At 38.5% G+C, this 18,999-nt stretch overlaps 1 protein-coding gene across 3 annotated transcripts in view; it reads right to left on the reverse strand.

The window, feature by feature from the left end:
• Positions 1 to 2,969: 2,969 nt before the first annotated feature.
• Positions 2,970 to 18,999, reverse strand: part of LOC5578048 — a 279,552-nt gene continuing 263,522 nt past the window's right edge. For all 3 annotated transcript variants that reach the window (XM_021851404.1, XM_021851405.1, XM_021851403.1), the window contains 4 exons: positions 17,069 to 17,318; positions 16,140 to 16,396; positions 4,893 to 4,966; positions 2,970 to 4,300 (listed from right to left, as the gene is read on the reverse strand). In XM_021851404.1, coding sequence (XP_021707096.1) covers positions 4,102 to 4,300; positions 4,893 to 4,966; positions 16,140 to 16,396; positions 17,069 to 17,318 — 780 coding nt within the window. In that variant the 3' untranslated portion in view covers positions 2,970 to 4,101. The remainder of the gene's footprint in view (positions 4,301 to 4,892; positions 4,967 to 16,139; positions 16,397 to 17,068; positions 17,319 to 18,999) is intronic.

Genomic DNA, 18,999 nt, shown 5'->3' on the forward strand with positions numbered 1-18,999 from the left:
GATTTTGTGAAGGAATTTCTCGATAAACATTGGACAGAATCACGAAATAATTTTGTGCAGGAATGATTGGAGGAAGTATTGGGAAAATAATTTCTGAAGCTTTTTTCCTCCGGGAATCTGAGACGAAATTTTTGAAGAGCCTGTTGAACCAACAATTTTGCATTAGGATTCAGTTCTTCTTCTTCTTGGCATTAACATCCTCACTGGGACAGAGCCTGCTTCTCAGCTTAGTGTTTTTAAGAGCACTTCTACAGTTATTAATTGAGAGCTTTCTTTGCCAAAGTTGCCATTTTCGCATTCGTATATCGTGTGGCAGGTACGATTATACTCTATGCCCAGGGAAGTCAATGAAAATTTCCATTACGAAAAGATCCTGGATCGACCGGGAATCGAACCCAGACACGTTCAGCATGGCTTTGCTTTGTAGCCGCGGACTCTAACCACACGGCTAAGGAAGGCCCAGGGTTCAGTGCAAACAGAATAAGGAAAAAAAAAACTTTAGAGACGATACGAGTAACTGACACTGAAGAAGACTGCAAGTGGTAGTCGAAATACGCGTATCTGTCAAAGATAAGCATTTAGGAGCGAAATTAAAAGGTATACGGTACTCCATCTACTTTTATGTTTCTCTATTGAGATTCTGCTCAGAGGATTCGAACATTAATTATAGAGAGACCATTTTGATTAAAACAGAGACTTTAGATAGTGTAAGTGTACCAGTTATGGACATAGTGGTTCCCTATTTCGCAATACATGATTACTTGAATATCTTCAAATTTTGAAATGTTTTGTGTGTTGTAGTAGTAAGATTTATGATATATCTTGATGCTAAAACATTCAAAAAGATTAAAAATGTTAAAGTTATCGAAATTTCACTTATGGCCAAATAGGGAATCACTATGGCCATAACCGGTACCTTCCCTACCTTCCATAAAAGTAGAAACTTCTTAAAGACTTGCATTGAGGCGAAGTTGGCCTTCATTGAATGAAATGTGTATGCGCCATGATTGCTGCTCATCCATATCACGGTTTGCATTCACATAGCTGGCAAGTGTACTTTTGACATTTGTGTACATTTAGTGATACTTTTTCGAATCGATATGAACTATGAGGACTAAGATTTATTACTTTGAAATTGGGAACATATACAGGGTTTGTCTGTGGAATTTTTAGGAAATCATCCATTGATTCATTCACAAATGCCATAAAGTATTGCCCCATTAGTTTTTCTAATGATTAATGAAGATTCTTGTTACAATCCTTACAGCTAATTTTCAAAGATTTTCACTAAAGGTATCCCCAATCGTTCTTCACACGAGCTAGAATTTTTTGGAGGGTCATGCACAAACCATATCTCGCTTCACTAGGCATGAGGAACAATGAAAAACCCTTGGGGTTTATTCACAAATTTAATAACGCCAAAAATGGCCATTTTCAACACCCACCCACCACCTATGTAAGAATTTTGTCAGAATATTTTACGAATTTTGTATGACTTGTGACATCTTGAAGACAACCACCCACCCCCTTCAGCGTTATGAAATATGTGAATGGGCCCTTATCGTGTCTTCCATTCTCTATAAGAATAAGTACGATGTTGATCGAGTTTGTATGCATAATGAAGGGCGAACACGAAATTATTGCGACACCGATAATATCATGCCAATTTTCTTATAAAGTTGAGAATCAAAAAGTTATAATGTTCATAATGATTAGAATCAAAAGTTAATTGATGGAGCCTTGAGTGTAAAATTGAAGGCATTTTCGCTTGATGCCCTTCATCAAAGTCTTTACTGTGTCATCCGGAACAAGTTTCTCAGTTTTTTCCCACTTTCTTAATATGTCCTTCTCGTCTTTGACTGTCTTCTTGCTCTTCCGAAGTTCCCGCTTCATTATTGCCCAGTACTGCTGCATCAAGCGCAGCTCCGGACAGTTTGGCGGATTCATGTCCTTTGCAACAAATTGGACAGAATTGGCCTCATACCACTCCAGGACACTTTTAGAATAGTGGCATGATGCCAAATCTGGCCAAAATAGAGGAGGTTCGTCGTGCTGCTGCAAGAACGGTAAAAGGCGCTTCTCGAGGCACTCAGATTTGTAGATCTCGCCATTTACTGTGCCCTTTGTCACGAAAGACTCACTCCTCAGTCCGCAAGAGCAGATGGCCTGCCAAATGAGATATTTGGAAGCGAATTTCGACATTTTCTTCTTCTTAAATTTTTCGTCCACATCGAACTTGCTCTTGCCGGTGAAAAACTCCAACCCCGGAATTTGCTTAAAATCGGCTTTTGTATACGTTTCGACGTCCATCACACAGCAGCCATATTTTGTCAGCATCTTCTCGTAGAGCTTCCGTGCCAGAGTTTTAGCCGTCGATTGTTGCCGCTCATCGCGGTTTGGGAAGTTCTGTACCTTGTATGTAGGTAGTCCAGCTCTCTTCTTTACATTTTGGACGTAGCTCTGCGACATGCCGATCTGTTTAGCCAAATCACGGCTTGAGACGTTGGGATTTGCTTTAATCATCCGCTTCACCTTTCCCTCCGTCTTTTTGTTCTCCGGTTCCGGTTTTCTTCCAGCTCCTTTGCCGTGGTCCAACGTCAACCGCTCCTGAAACCGCTTCAACACTCTGGAGACGGTTGAATGGTGAATGTACAACATTTTTCCCAACTGCCGGTCCGACAGGTCAGGGAAATTCCAGGTGTTTGGAAAGAATTTGTTCCCGACTCGCGTTGGTTCACCTCCATTTTCGTTGAATCAAAAAACACGACTTCGAGTTTGACAGCATGTATACAATACACATCAATAAGGAAGTGTGCAAAATTTGGTTGATTTTTACCCAATGGTAGAAAAGTTATGCCCTGTTGAATGTGTCGCAATAATTTCGTTTTCGCCGTTTACTTTACTGAGTATGTATATCATCATTTGTACTAATAGGAAAGTTGTTTGTTTCATTTTTATGAAAATGTTGAATAACACCATAAAAAGGGCCTAATCAATAAAAAAGCTCAGAAAAAAGTTATGTCAATATTGAGAGGCCATGTTATTATTTTGTCTATCTTAATGAATAAGATCCTTTCATATTTTGAAAAATTGCACAGGTCCAACGTTTGCTTGAGCTCATGTGTACAGGTGTTTGTGTGTTTGTGCAACATGGTTGCACGTGTGTTGCACTTCTTCTAGGTGGGTATGTGGTCATCGCGAGTTGTGTGAAAGAGTGTAAATAAAGTTAGTTCGATTCGATGATTGTATAATCGTATATGAAACCATGTTTGTCCTCCTGCAGTTTTCTCTCGCCGTCGTCAATTTGTTTTTATTCTACTACTGTTGTAGGTATATCTGATTTAGTTTTTTTTTTCGTTTCGAATTTTTCTCGTCCATCCGCACTTGTAGGTTAGTGGGGAAAGTAGAAACGACTATTCTCTGCTGTGTCTGGCAGTTGTTGAATTTATGTGTGTTGTTTTGTCCTGTTCTTCATCGTCCTATGTTTAGTAAATACTGGTAACTTATTGCTTTTTTTCTGCCGGCTGTCGATAAAAAATGTCAAGCTTATAAGTATGCACAATGTGCAGTCGTCGGTGTCAGAAGGTATGAATACGAAATAGCGCTCCCACATTCCGCAAAAGTTGTTTGCTCTTCCCATGAATTGGCTTTTCATAACTCTATGGTCTTATTTTTTACCGATTTTTTATGCATTTGTATTCACTAATGGATTATAGAAACGTTTTTTTTTGCACAACCGTCTTCTGAAAACATGCGCTTTCTTAACATTATCAATATTATAAAAATAATGCTTCACGCTTTCTTTTGCATTGGTCTAGTTCTCATTACTTGATATAAAATCGGAATCAATCTCTAACTTCATTCTATCGTTAACATAATTTACCTGGATAAAAACTCACCGAAAATATACGCTTTAATTCGATATACTTGATTACCCATCAAAAATTTACAACTTAATTTCAACATTGGTAACCGTGGCTGTAAACCCAAGAGCTTTAAAAGGCTCAAGAGGAGCAGCAGCAGCAGCAGTAGAGTTGGGGGAAGTTGAGGATGGAACCACTAATATTAGGATGTTGCCGCCGCTCACTCGTTTCACTTGTCCTAGAAGGTCTGTATGGGCCGGTAGAGACCGGTGTAGCCACAAAGCCGAGCTCGGAGGGCCGGTATCAGCAGGGCGGCAGCCGAGAGGTCCTTCAACAGATCGGCACATTCGCAAATCAGCAGATACATCTTGTCCCCTCGGGAGGATACGCTCTTGTGGAGGGTGATTCGTCGCAAGCCGGCTGTTTTCGGCAGGTACCTGGAAGGGTTGGCGAAAATGAAAGAAATTAAATCATTAGAATTCCGTATGAGACGAATCGACAGTTGAAATATTTATGTTCAAAAGAAGGCACAGATTATGAAAAATTAACAAATAAGCGTAGGAGGTGTATCGATCCGAATGACCACCGAGCTGACCCATTAACATCCAAGGTGTCCTACAATTATGCTTATGTTTCGAAATTGTTTTCAATAGTTATCTTCCCCTAACATAAACATAGATCCAGCAAAAAAAAAATAATAATAATAATAATAATAAGTAATGCAAATTAAAAAAAAGGTGTCATCGATATCTGGCAGCTCTATAGATCTAATATTGAACTTTATTCATATATCAGGCATATAAAAATACTTTTACCTACATATACCTACTTCGTATTATTTTCAAGTTACTTGTGTAATAGGTAATGTCTCCATGTGAAGACGCATGGCGCTCGAAGCATCTGTCCTTAAAATAGTACGCTGGGCGCTAACGGGTCATAGTGACCATCTTTGTCTAAGCCAGAGTGCCGGAAAACCTGACTATTTCCACTTTTTCCCAACCACCCACTCCTCTCGCCCATCACACTCACCTGTAAATCATCCTGGCACCGGTCCAGTAGAGCCAATTCCGTTCGAACCGTTCGCCGTCGTCGCCCTCGTAGACCTGCGGATTTCGGCGATAATGAGAAAAGTGATTAGCGAGTTGTTTGTCTTGGGTGATTTAATTTTCTGCTAAATCCGTGGCCGGCGTTTTACCGAAGGATTAAAAGATAAATCGTGCTTTTCGGTGGGCACGTGACCTGTTTGCGGTAGGAAGATACCTAATTGACTTGCTGGTGGTTGGAATTGATTCGATTATTGGAGAGAATCCAATAGATACGGTGTGAAAATGTTCCGGAGCTGCTAACGAAATTGGAAATAACATCATCACATCACATCACGCGTTCAATTCAATCAGTGAAGTTGGTTTCCCATGCAAGCTTCGTATTCGCTCTGCACTGCACAAAAGATTTAACTTTCAAATCGTGCACTCAGAATTGCAAAACGTATTGATGCTACAGGATTCGAATCTTTGTTTTCCCACAAACAAAGTTTCCTGCCACAGTTCCTGGCAGTTGGTTGAGCGGGAAATGATCTTATTTCTTGTGTATGAGTGCTTTGTAAGAGAAACAGTGTCGTAGTCTTATAGTTGGTAAAGAGTCTGATTTTTTTTAATGGATTATTGAAACATTCCATCTTCCATCGAAGGGCCGGAAGTCACAAGGCGGAAACTATTGTAAGCACTGTGAAATCGAAATTTAAAACTACAGTCAACCCTCCCTTACTCGATGTTCTGTATCTCGATATTTCCCCCAACTCGATGGTATGAACGGTCCCTTCAATTTAGCATACCGTAAAACGGGGTAACTTTGATAGTTTTTTCGAAGAAAACTTGAATATTTATGCATGCTGTTTCAAAGATTTACAATTTATATTTTTTAAAAAAGTACTGGCATCCTAGCTATCGATTACAGTCGATAGATTGGTAAAAGATTTATTATGAATGGATATATAATTTTTCATATAATCGAAAGTTGGTTTTCTGTTTTGGGGTAACTTTGATAATGATAATTCGATAAAAAATGAATGAATAACGAAAATTTGTAGAGCATTGCATACCTCTAGGCGTTTAAAGTTATATGGAAATTTCTGACTTAGTTTACAAAAATGGTCCCAGTTTGTGAAAATGCTTTTCTCTAAGAGATTTGAGACCGATTTCAAGTTCTATGATAACTAGGCTGTCAAAGATAAGTGTCCAACTATTCAAAACTACATCAAATAGTGATCGTAGAACATATTGTTTGTAAGCGTTGCGAAAATGCTGAAATTGTGTAATTTTTTTAAATTCGTATAAAAAGCCTAAAATGTTCTTGATTCAAATGAAAACCGCTCTTACATGAAGTGTTATACTAATGTTCTTTAGTTTTGCATTCGTTTTGCTTAACTGATTAACAGAAATTATGATATTTCGTTTAGTATGTGGTGGGTTACGCACTATCAAAGTTACCCGCATTATCAAAGTTACCCCGTTTTACGGTACTTTGATCCCTCTGGAAGTCGACACGTCTCTAGCTCGATTTGACCCCCTCCCCCCCCCCCCCTCGGAGCGTGACGTAATTTGTGCATGACCCCTAATTATGTTAATACTGATAGTAAAATGAAGGTCGACAATCCATTTCAGGGTGATACAATTTTTGAAAATTATTTTTAAAGTGTCACGTTGATAAATGTGCCTAAATTTTACTATTTTTCACATTTAAATTTCTATTTTGAATGTACTATCACAAATTACGAAAAATGAAAAATTGTGTTCTGTATCTCGATGGTCCCTTCAACATCGAGTAAGAGAGTGTTGACTGTACATATAAATTATCCAGGGAACAGCTGTTAACAAAAGCATTGATCTCCAGCAGGAGGAAATATCGCAAACTCATCATTGTTTGTCATCGCCCCAGCGCAAATCCCAACATGATTTGTGACAAAAAAAAAAACTTACCACAAATTGACGGATGAAAGCGGAATTTGTTTTTCTTTGGCAAACATCGGGGCCGGATTTGCTGCCACATGGCTTTACGACGCATGGGACGCAATGTTAAACCAACCCAGCACTGTTGATGCTTGCCGTTGATGGATTTCCTCCCTCAAGGCAATGGCAATGGCTGCGTTGTTTGTCGGGCGATGAGTGTTGGGCTTTGTGGAGATTTTTCCATTTGTTTCAATTCGCTTCCAGAGAGATTTGTGACTATATGTTGACTAGGCAATTATCAACACTTGAGGGATGAAAACAGACACGTTATAGATTTAGAAGGCAGCGCAAATACTTTTTCGAAATGTTTTCTGATTTGGGGCCGAAACAGCTGTAGCAACAAACGCGCAGCTATTCAGCAAGACCATGTTGAGGGTTGCGGGTTCGAATACCGTTGATCTTCTTGGATTAATTCATGGGTCCAGATATACTATACGTCAAAATGTCAATCAACAATCATCAAAGGAAGCTTTAACTATAGAAGTGCTCTTAACAACACTAAGCTAAGAAATATATTTCTATAGGCTCTGTCCCACATGGATAACGCCAAGAAGAAAAAGAAGAAGAAGAAGAAGAAGAAGAGAATTATATCATATGCTGGATACAAATTTAAGCGTTTTCCGCTCGGTTTTGCATGATGACCTCAGTCATAGTCATCACAACCATTACAGTCGAAGCTCGTTATAACGACAACTTTTATAGTGACAAAAGCTCTTTATAGCGACATTTTTCGATTCCTTTGAAAAATATGTTAATGCTGGGGATTTTTTTTTATTTCCGTACAAAGTGGGCCGAAGGGTCTCAGATTTTCATGAAACTTTTTCCACATGCAGGGCTCATCAATATATGAATAAAAAAAATTGAGAAGAATTCAGGGTCGCTTATTTTTCCGGAAAACTCAGTTGAAATTTTTTTGTTTTCCTCTGACACTACTTACTTTGAAAAATCATAACTCAAGAACGAAGCATCGTAGAAACAAAGTTTTTTATGAAAATGAAAGCAAATTTTCTCAGGAATAAAAAAAATATTACCTGGAAAAAGTTTTCCACAAAATTTTCCACCGTTGAGAAAATTCGTAAAGAAAAGCCGTAAAAACTAAGCTCCAACTCGTGGAAAATTTTCAAAAAAATATTTTTGAGAGGATCATTTTATAAGCTTTAATCGCTGAAATTTTTGAAATGGTATTTTTTTTCGTTTTTCGAGTTATGGCCAATTTTGTAAAAAATGTGCAAATGTGCCATTTTGAGCCTTTTCTTTGAAAAATCATAACTCAAGAAAGAAGCATCGTAGAAACAAAGTTTTTTTTATGAAAATGAAAGCAATTTTCTCAGGAATAAAAAAAAAATATTAACTGGAAACAGTTTTCCACAAAATTTTCCACCGTTGAGAAAATTCGTAAAGAAAAGCCGGAAAAACTATGTTCCAATTAGTGGAAAACTTTCAAAAATATATTTTTGAGAAGGTAATTTCATAACTTTAATCGCTGAAATTTTTGAAATGTACTTTTTTTCGTTTTTGAGTTATGGCCAATTTTGTGGAAAATGACCATATAAGCCTTTTCTTTGAAAACCATATTTCAATCGAAGCATCGGAAAAGCAATTGCAAAATTTCTAAAACATCTGAAAAAAAGATATGGGATTGGTTTTAATGAATTATAAGTAGGAATGGATGATATTTTTCATGAAAAATTACACCGCTAAGAAAAACTGAAAAAAAAAAAACTGTTTCTGCCTCAACTTTTTATTACACTGATTGCCTTATCAACCTGCGAAGCAGAGTATATGGCACTGTCTGCTATTATTCAAGAAGCTTCGTGGTGACAAGGACTCACTGCACAATTCGGAGCGACGGGTCCAATATCCATCAACTGCGACAACCAGAGCACCATTGCGATTGCTAAGAACGGTGGCTACAACCCTCGGATCAAGCACAATGATAAATATCAAATATATTAAATCGGACAATCAACTCGCCGATGGCTTCACGAAACCATTACCACGCATGAAGCTTGCAAAGAATCGTGAAGCCATAGTAGTCCTAGCTTAAAGAGGAGTGTTAGATATAAGTAAGCCATGACTTTGGTTTGAATAAAATTTTCACTTTCTGTTCACACGTTAAACGAACAAGTCGTTTTTCATTCTTATCTCAAGATACAATAATATTGTTTAACATACATCTCGTAACTAGGAGACTACTGTGACTATGCATTCAGATATTTTTTGAACGGTCCATGATACAAAATCCTAAGGTGGACCATACTGCCCCTATCTACCATATTTAAGTAAATATTAATTTTTTTGTTTGAAAAAAAAATAGACAACGTCTAGAAATTTTGAGAGTACAATAAAATTTCCAAATATGGTACTCAAAAAGACCTAGATCATATTGAATATTCCCTATCATTGGATATTGATCGTACAACAGTGCAATAGAATTGAAAAAAAAAAACTAATTACGGTTTGCATTCAAGTCACTTTTAATCACTTCTTCGAGAATCGAAAGTCACTTTTAGTCACTTCTTCGAGAATCGAAAGTCACTTCTTAGTCACTAATTTCTCAAATCCGGTCACTAAAATAACTTTTTTCGGTACCACTTTTTGCTACCAGCACTGGCCATTCTAACAAAACCCTGGACAGGATTTTCAAATGATAATAGATGAGATTCTGACAAAAATGAGAATATTTCTTTATATTCGGAAATCCAAAAAGGTTTCAGGGCAAAATTTTAAAAGAATCTTGCGCTGAACTTCAACGAATACCTGAGAAAAATCCTAACAGAATCTTCTGCAAGATTATCAGAGAATGAAGTAACCAATATCTCCCATTTTAGCAATTTGTTCCACGCTCCAACGTGCCCCGCCAATAGGGCGATATTCAAAACTTAAAAGGCAATAGATGGCTCTTTTTCAATGGTAGTAAAAACGAAATCCTGAAGCAAAGAAAGCACCACGGAAGATGAACTAAACACAAAAAGTTATGTATTCACTTTACACTTGATTTCTAATCACTACTTTTTTGATTCAGTTTCCTAATTGCGAGCAATTTACGATTTTCATTATTTTCCATACGTTTTGACAGCTCTCCGACTACCATTCTTCCATGCGCTTGTGTTGAAAGTTTGAGAAATTTGAGAATCCAGCGTAGCGTGATCAGTGGGTGACATACAAACAACAGTGTCGTCGCTCGGCGGCCGGTAAGAGAAACTGAATGTTCGAAAGGTTGTTGTCTGCAATTTTTGCCGCTGGCGCCAACTGTTAGTGGTTATGAACGAAATAAACAGTCGTTACCCTATTGCGCGAAAACTGGACAGTTACCTATGCCTATAAGATTATATAAAGTTGCATAACTACTATACTATACTAACAACTATATCACACACAAATTAGTCAGCACGCTGAATATATGCCATGTGATAGTTGAGTCGGCACACAGTGGGACGAAACTGAAAATTGACGGTCAAAACCTCTAAGAGGCGTTTTAGCCCATAGGTGCCTTCGGGACATTGTTTTGAATTAGCATCCCGAGTAATAATGGAAAATAATGTTTAGATTATACTGAATAGGGCACCCGAGTAAAAATATATATTTCTGAAAAAAGAATTTTAGGGCCATCATTACTTCAGCAAAGTTTTAGATCGTTTTATTTTCAACAACTTTGCTGAACACACTTGATATTTTTGACTTCATTTTTACGGTGATATTTTTAAATTTAACCAATTTTATCATAAATATCAGTTTTTTGACCATTTCTATGATTAATGTGCAATTTATGAACATGACATGTTCTACAACATTTTATATACTACAACAATACACAACTTTACCGAATGTACCAAAGCTGTGAAATCGTCACATCGGAAGATATAATGAAATTATGGTAAAATTTATATAATTTTCGACCATTTTTCTAGGCAAGCTTCTCTTGAATCGGCAATTTTCGGCAGCCATATTTAGTATGCTTTGATGCCTTATCATATCAGTTAAAGCCAAATGGCAATAGAACAATCGGGTCTCACAGGGCACATTGTTTTCAACCATTTTTTTGACAAGCATGGAATAATATTTTGACATCAATTAGTTTTTTGACCTTTTGTGCAATCAATAAACTTAAGATATTCTGTTATTTTTTACATCACAAAACATAGTTGAAGACATCTTTATAAGCTGACAAGCTGTAAAAGTATTGCATCGATAAAAAAATGTTTTTATTAAAATAAATATTATTTTTTGAGAATTTACTAGGTAGGTTTCTCGTGTATCAGCAAGTTCGGATTTTCACTTTTGCTTGCACAATAGCCTAAACATTTAGAGGAATTGGGCTAAACAGGCGAAATTATGTTTTACTCTCTATTATTATTTGCTTTTTATCATAAATACATATTATTATTTATTCTTAAATTCTTCACGCATTGTGACAGTAGAAGCATTAACTAATGTCGCTGCTGTTCGTGTTACCAACATCTAGTTTGACAGCGTGAGTACCGGGCCTCAAAGTGTCAGATTAATTTCAAAAACCAAAACAACTACATGGTATTGAACAAACAATGAAAAACCATAATTTAAGGTAATAATAATTAAAATTAGTTTTGTACCAACACGCCACTTGCGTTCTACTACTAATATTTCTATTATTGTGACCGAAGCCGAATTATCGCCGGCTACTACGATTTGGTGCTAAAATTGAGCAGTTTTAGTGTGTTGTTTGGCTATATAATTAATACAGACTATTCCAAGTTTATTAATAGGGTAACGACTGTTTATTTTGTTCTCAAACGCTAACAGTTGGCGCCAGCGTCAAAAATTACAGACAACAACCTTTCGAACATTCAGTTTCTCTTACCGGCCGCCGAGCGACGACACTGATGTTTGTATTCCGCTCACTGATCGCGCTACGCTGGATTCTCAAATTTCTCAAACTTTCAACACAAGCGCATGGAAGAACGGTAGTCGGAGAACTGTCAAAACGTATGGAAAATAATTAAAATCGTAAATTGCTTTCAATTAGGAAACTGAATCAAAAAAGTAGTGATTAGAAATCAAGTGTAAAGTGAATACATAACTTTTTGTGTTTAGTTCATCTTCCGTGGTGCTTTCTTTGCTTCAGGATTCCGTTTTTACTACCATTGAAAAAGAGCCATCTATTGCCTTTTGAGTTTTGAATATCGCCCTATTGCACTGTGAGCACACAAAAGGTCAAAAAACTATTTCTTAGGGTGTAATTTTTCATGAAAAATATCGGTCGGGAAAAAATTGTGTTTCGGTGGACTGTATTTTCGGGACTTCCAGAGTACGGTTCTAATCGGGCGGAATTTCGGATCGCGGTCGGAAATAAATCGGAGTCGGAATTAATCACATTAAACTTAACTTTATTAAAAAACTTGTACGAACGCGTCGCGGTGTTGCTTGTTCGGTTGGCGGGTGAACTAATAACGGCGTTCGCATTCGCTCCTCCCTCGCTTTCCCTCTTCCGTTGTGTCGGCGTTTTCGCGCGTTTCTCTACTTCCTTTCCAAACGCACATCGTTGCGTTCAGCATTGGGCGATGCGAGTCGACGCTGCTACACTGAACGCTTTTCGTTTGGAACAAAAACCAATCCCATATTTTTTCAGATGTTTTAGAAAGTTTGCAATTGCTTTGATAAAAAATCTTTGTATTTCCGATGCTTCGATTGAAATAAGGGTTTTCAAAAAAAAGGCTTATTTGGTCATTTTCCACAAAATTGGCCATAACTCAAAAACGAATAAAAGTACATTTCAAAAATTTCAGCGATTAAAGCTTATGAAAATACCTTCTCAAAAATATATCTTTGAAAGTTTTCCACTAATTGGAACATAGTTTTTTCGGATTTTCTTAACGAATTTCCTCAACGGTGGAATATTTTTTGGTTGAAAACTGATTCCAGTTATTTTTTTTTTATTCCTGAGAAAATTGCTTTAATTTTCATAAAAAAAACTTTGTTTCTTCGATGCTTCTTTCTTGAGTTATGATTTTTCAAAGAAAAGGCTCAAAATGGCACATTTGCACATTTTTTACAAAATTGGCCATAACTCAAAAACGAAAAAAATACCATTTCAAAAATTTCAGCGATTAAAGCTTATAAAATTGTCTTCTCAAAAATATTTTTTTGAAAATTTTTCACGAGTTGGAGCTTAGTTTTTACGACTTTTCTTTACGAATTTTCTCAACGGTGGTAAATTTTGTGGAAAACTTTTTCCAGTTAATATTTTTTTTATTCCTGAGAAAATTTGCTTTCATTTTCATAAAAAAAATTGTTTCTACGATGCTTCGTTCTTGAGTTATGATTTTTAAAAGTAAGTAGTGTCAGAGGAAAACAAAAAAAAATCCAACTGAGTTTTTCGGGAAAATAAGCGACCCTGAAGTTTTCTCATTTTTTTTTATTCATATATTGATGAGCCCTGCTGTGGAAAAAGTTTCATGAAAATCTGAGACCCTTCGGCCCACTTTGTACGGAAATAAAAAAAAAATCCTCATATATCACAGTATATATTTACTACAAGAATTACAATAAAACAGCTTGACCTTGAGATTAAATATATTTTCGATTTTCCTGCTCAGGAGTTCATCCAAAACATTCTCCAGCGAATTTCCGTGGGATGCGTAAAGGAATTTCTTCAGGAAATCTTGAGCACTCAAACGCTACTCTCTCTAGTAGTTTCCACAGGGATGACTCTAAAAATCTCCACTGATGTTTCCACTCAATAAAATTCACTTCTGCAGTGGGGTTATTTGAGAGCTACTGTGCTCATACTTGCTCATAATATGTATAATACTTCAGACAATAGGGTCCTAAAATTTTTCATGAAGTCTCATTTTAATTTTGTAGCGAAAAAGCTGGAGCTTTGCGCGCTCAAATAATTGCAAATTCATAACTAAACTTGGATTTGAGAAAAATGCGTTAAAATTTGAATCTTGACACGTTATATTATGACTGATTTTCTCTTCGCTGACAAAAACTCACTATGGGGTTTTGCTTTGTTTTGGTGTTGTTCCTATCAGACATTTCAGGAGGTACACGGAAAACATAATTCACCTAAAAGTTGAAATATAAAGATATGACATAAACTCAGAAAACATAACAATTAGATTTGTGGACTTAAACTAATACAAAACATTAAAATTATTGAATAAACGTGTATTTCTGACGTAAGCTCAAGCGATTGGTACAAACGTTAGGATAGGATAGGGCTCCAGGACTCAATTCGGCCGAGAAAAACACCCACTGCCAAAGAGAATCATGGAAGTGCCCGAGTAGCTCTGTACCTTATTTGTGGATTAGCAAATCGCTCAAAATGCATCCGTTTGAATTTTTATTTCAACTGCTATCACTTTCCATCCAATTTGTATGCAAATGATGACAAATTCAATTCCTATTTTGCAAAACCGCTTTGTACAAAGAACGGACGAAAACATATTGATATCCAACGACATCGAACCGCTGGCTAACCACGTGGAACGAACAGATCCGTAGAAACATTGTCTCCGAAATGGTTCAACAGAAGAAACTCGGTGATCGGTAGTCGGCGCTAAGACGCCTCTCTCTTGCTGTTTCCACCTCGAAAAGTTTGACCAGGGGAAAAACTCATTAGCATTCAAAAGCGGTAGCTTCATCTACTATAATCTTACGATGTAGAAGCGGACTAAAAACTGATAGGAAAGGAGAATTAACAAACGGTGTTTTGATCTGAAAGCCGATGAATTTTATTTGCTTCAATCCAGAAGACTCAATAGGGCGATATTCAAAACTGAAAAGGCAAAAGATGGCTCTTTTTCAATGGTAGTGAAAACGAAATCCTGAAGCAAAGAAAGCATCATGGAAGATGAACTAAACACAAAAAGTTATGTATTCACTTTACACTTGATTTCTAATCACTAGGGCAAACGCTCCCTTAGTGGAGGTAGCTCCAATAGTGGAGGTAGTGTGTTTTGGCATGTTTCGCGCTAATAAATGATTATGTGATATTTTTGTATTATGTACGATGCGAAAATGATACAAGTAATCGAATAATATTCATGAAATTTAACCGTAAAACTATTTAAAACAATTATTTTGCTTAATTTTTTTGCTCCTTTGCACCTATAGTGGTGCATCAGTACCCATAGTGGAGGGTCCCATAAGAAATCAATGGTTTGCGCCACTAAAGGAACCATCCTTAAAATATACCTCCACTAAAGGAACAGTGTTCCTATTATTGGTGCAAGGCTTTTTGCAGGGAAATTTCAAATGAATCGTGATTTTTATACATTTGAATGATAGAAGGATTTGAGATCTATAGAATGATACGTTAAAATCATATATTTCATGATCTTAACACCGTGTTTTAGCAGTTTTCCCTTAGGTGCACCACTAATGGTACACTTGCCCTATTTTCTTTATCCAGTTTCCTAATTGCAAGCAATTTACGATTTTCATTATTTTTCATACGTTTTGACAGTTCTCCGACTACCATTCTTCCATGCGCTTGTGTTGAAAGTTTGAGAAATTTGAGAATCCAGCGTAGCGCGATCAGTGGGTGACATACATACAACAGTGTCGTCGCTCGGCGGCCGGTAAGAGAAACTGAATGTTCGAAAGGTTGTTGTCTGTAATTTTTGCTGCTGGCGCCAACTGTTAGCGTTTGAGAACAAAATAAACAGTCATTACCCTATTGATCCTGGTGACACTACACGGATACATTTGTTTACCTAAATTTTGAGTTTACCTTATAATTATTATTTTAACCCGAAATCTCTCTCCACAAATATTGTCAAAAATAGAGAGAGAGCTACATCTACCCAAGTGGGGTACTTTGGCCCAATCAGCTGAATTTGCAACTTTTTGTATCAACCCGACATAGAGTATATTTTGCCAATGGAATCAAAGGCAAACTACCTAGTGGGAAACTTGGAAATTTAGCCAAAACAGTAATAATTATTCCTCAAGAAAGTTTTTTAAAAATAAATACTATTTATATATTATGCTTGCGCATAGTTTAATCAATTAATAAACAATGGAATTTTAGGAAGGAGTTTTACGCTTTAGCCAAAAATTTGTCAAAAAAATATTGGTTACATTCTGCAGTCTAGTTAAAATTTGTAGAATTTCAATTTCACACCCTCTTTACAACCATCAAGTCACACTTCCTCAGAGCATCTTCAGGCCGCGTCATTGCTCCGGGCACGTACCATCGGAAAACTGTTATCCCTCCCACTCGACTTGTGCTGTGAAAACTTGTCGGAGATTATCGCTTCCTGTCCGCACCCGGTGGACCTACCTTATACACGCTGATGATGTAGCCGGTCGTTGGAGTTTGGCCCTTCTTGACGCTACCGATTTCGTTGGGGGCCAGCGCCAACGGGGGCCGACAGATGGAAGCCACTTCGCTGTACAGGTCCAGGGTGTGGGCTGCCGTGTAGCGGGTGTTTTTCGGTTCAAACTTGGACAGGGAGGCCCCTCGGACGCCGGTGTAGAACATCGTCGGGTCCGTTTGGGTGGTGTTTATCACATAGTACGCAATGAAGGGGAATTCGGCTGGAAAGATGAAAAACGGAAAATTTGTTTGAAATTTCCCTCTTCTGGAGGTGGACTGAAAGTATAAAAGTTTAAATGGTTATTATGTTTGTTAGTCTCCGTAATCCTTCAAACAAGATTACCATCCGTACTCTCATAAGAGTACAGTTGTGTTCAGAATAATAGAAGGGTAGGTGTACCAGTATGAAAAATGACTGAAATTTCACTACAAACAGAATTTCAGGTTATATGTAGATCGTCATTCAAATTTCAACCATTGGCTTAATCAGCCAATTATGATTATCTCGTCAAGCATGGGCTAATTCTGACTACAGATCCTCAAGCTTGGGCATTTTCAACCCCAAATGCGATATATTTTGTTAAGTATCTGTCTCAGGATCAAGGCACATATGCTAACAAGGTTGGCTCAAAATGTCCTTTATATTCTACACCGCTCATTTGATTCTAAATCAAATTCTGAGTGGCCTCCTAAAATGTGCGCTCTATTGGTAGAAAAATGGGGGTGCACAAGCCTCTCAAAGTTTTTGTGGGGATTACTAAAGGACACGCAAGAAATTCATTCAATAGGTCACCTATTTGCTCTTGTTTGATAAATTAGTCAGCTACAATGAGCGGTGTGAAGCAGTAACAGTAACAGTACTTCGAACAAAACAATCTCTCTTAAAAACTTACACGAGCTTCGCTCCATATTGGCCAGCAGCATTCCGCCGACGGCGTTGTTCCCCTGCTGCACCTCATTCAGCAGTTCCGAGGCGACTGCCCTTTGCTTCGTCAGCGGGTGCGCCAGGGGTGATTCCAGCAGCGGGTCAATTGGTTCCAGTGGGCTCATCAGGTGCGCCAGAATGCAAATCTTCGGATCCGATACCTCGAGCACGCTGAGCGGTCCTGACTGGGAGGGGTCTGTCGTTTCCGGGGTGGGAAGCTGTGCGAGAAAACCAATCGAATCAAAAATGCTAAACGTAATCACTAGGGCGGTTAAAAAAGTTTAAAAATTCCTTTCTTATCTTTCTTAGTTTAGTATCCTTACGATCAAAATAGTGTTTTGTGAAATTGTCAACTTTTTCGGCGATGTTTTTTTTTTTTTTTTGTTTTTTACAAGGGGGAAATTTGCAAACAGATCCCCTGAGAAGATAACTCAGGGAATGCGGGGATGACGCACCAACGACGACCCGCTAAAACCAGCCTATGCACTGTGCATGAGCAATTCATTTAGAATTGCTCAAGTGGTGAACAGTGCATCGACATGACCCTTGGACTCAGACCCTCATCTCCCCGGAACCACCTTACGGTATTTCTTCGGGAAGGGACCAGTGCATATAGCACAACACGTGTAGCAGAAGTAGCCTAGGCAAACTGCTTCTCCTAGCCGACTTAAACAATGTTACAAGGGACCAGCTTCGGCAGGGCTAATCCTCTGCAGCCAACTCTTGGTCGGCGCGCCATAGACGCTGCAATTCTAACATAATGTGAGTGACAGCCGTAGTTACTGCATTCCAGCACTCGGCATCCGCACACATTCTCTCTATAATATTGTCGGGGGACGTGTCCCCTCCGCATGTAGTGAGCATGCGACCTCTCACAACAATGAAACGGGGGCAATCGAACACGACATGCTCCGCTGTTTCCTCTACACCAGCACAATTGGGGCACGCAGGAGATTCTGAGTGCCCGAACCTATGCAGGTACTGTCTATAGCAACCATGTCCTGACAGAAACTGCGTCAGGTGGAAGTTCACTTCCCCATGGCTTCTACCATACCAATCTGACACATTTGGTATTAGTCGATGGGTCCATCTACCCTTAGTGGAGTTATCCCATTCCTGCTGCCAGCTTCTGAGCGTTTCCTCTTTACACGTGTCGCGGACTCCTCTGGTACCCCTTTGGTTGAAGCATTGAACATCTTCCTTGATGATGAGCCCGATGGGCGTCATCCCGGCTATGATGCACACGGCCTCTTTAGATACCGTCCGGTATGCACTTGCTACTCTCAAGCACATTATCCTGTACGTGCTTTCCAACCGCTTTAGGTTTCTGTTCGTTCTAAGCGCTTTTGACCAGATTGGTCCTCCATACCTTAGTATGGATAGCGCCACGCTTGCCAGCAGCTTGCGTTTGCTGGCAATTACAGCAGAGCTGTTAGACATCATCCTCGAAAGCGCCGCTATAGCCGTAGATGCCCTTTTACAGGCATATTCAACGTGGCTAGCGAAGCTCAGCTTGTCATCGATCATTACCCCAAGATGCCTAAGGGATCGCTTGGACTCTATGGTGCAATCACCTACCGAGATAAGCGCCCGTTGCTCGGACTTGCGGTTGTTGACCACCACCACCTCAGTCTTGTGACGGGCCAGTCCTAGTTTCCTAGACTTCATCCATTCCTCAACCAGGGAAATAGAGTGCGCTGCTGTCAACTCTACTTCCTCCATCGATTCACCATAGACCACTAGGGTGATATCATCGGCGAAGCCAACAATCTTAACACCCGTTGGAAGGGGCAGCCTCAGTACGTCATCGTACATCGCATTCCATAACAGCGGGCCCAGGATTGAACCTTGAGGTACTCCCGCGGTAATTCGAACGCTTTTCTGCCCCTCCTCTGTGTC

This window comes from Aedes aegypti, chromosome 3, assembly GCF_002204515.2.
Source record: "Aedes aegypti strain LVP_AGWG chromosome 3, AaegL5.0 Primary Assembly, whole genome shotgun sequence".
NCBI classification, from domain to species: domain Eukaryota; kingdom Metazoa; phylum Arthropoda; class Insecta; order Diptera; family Culicidae; genus Aedes; species Aedes aegypti.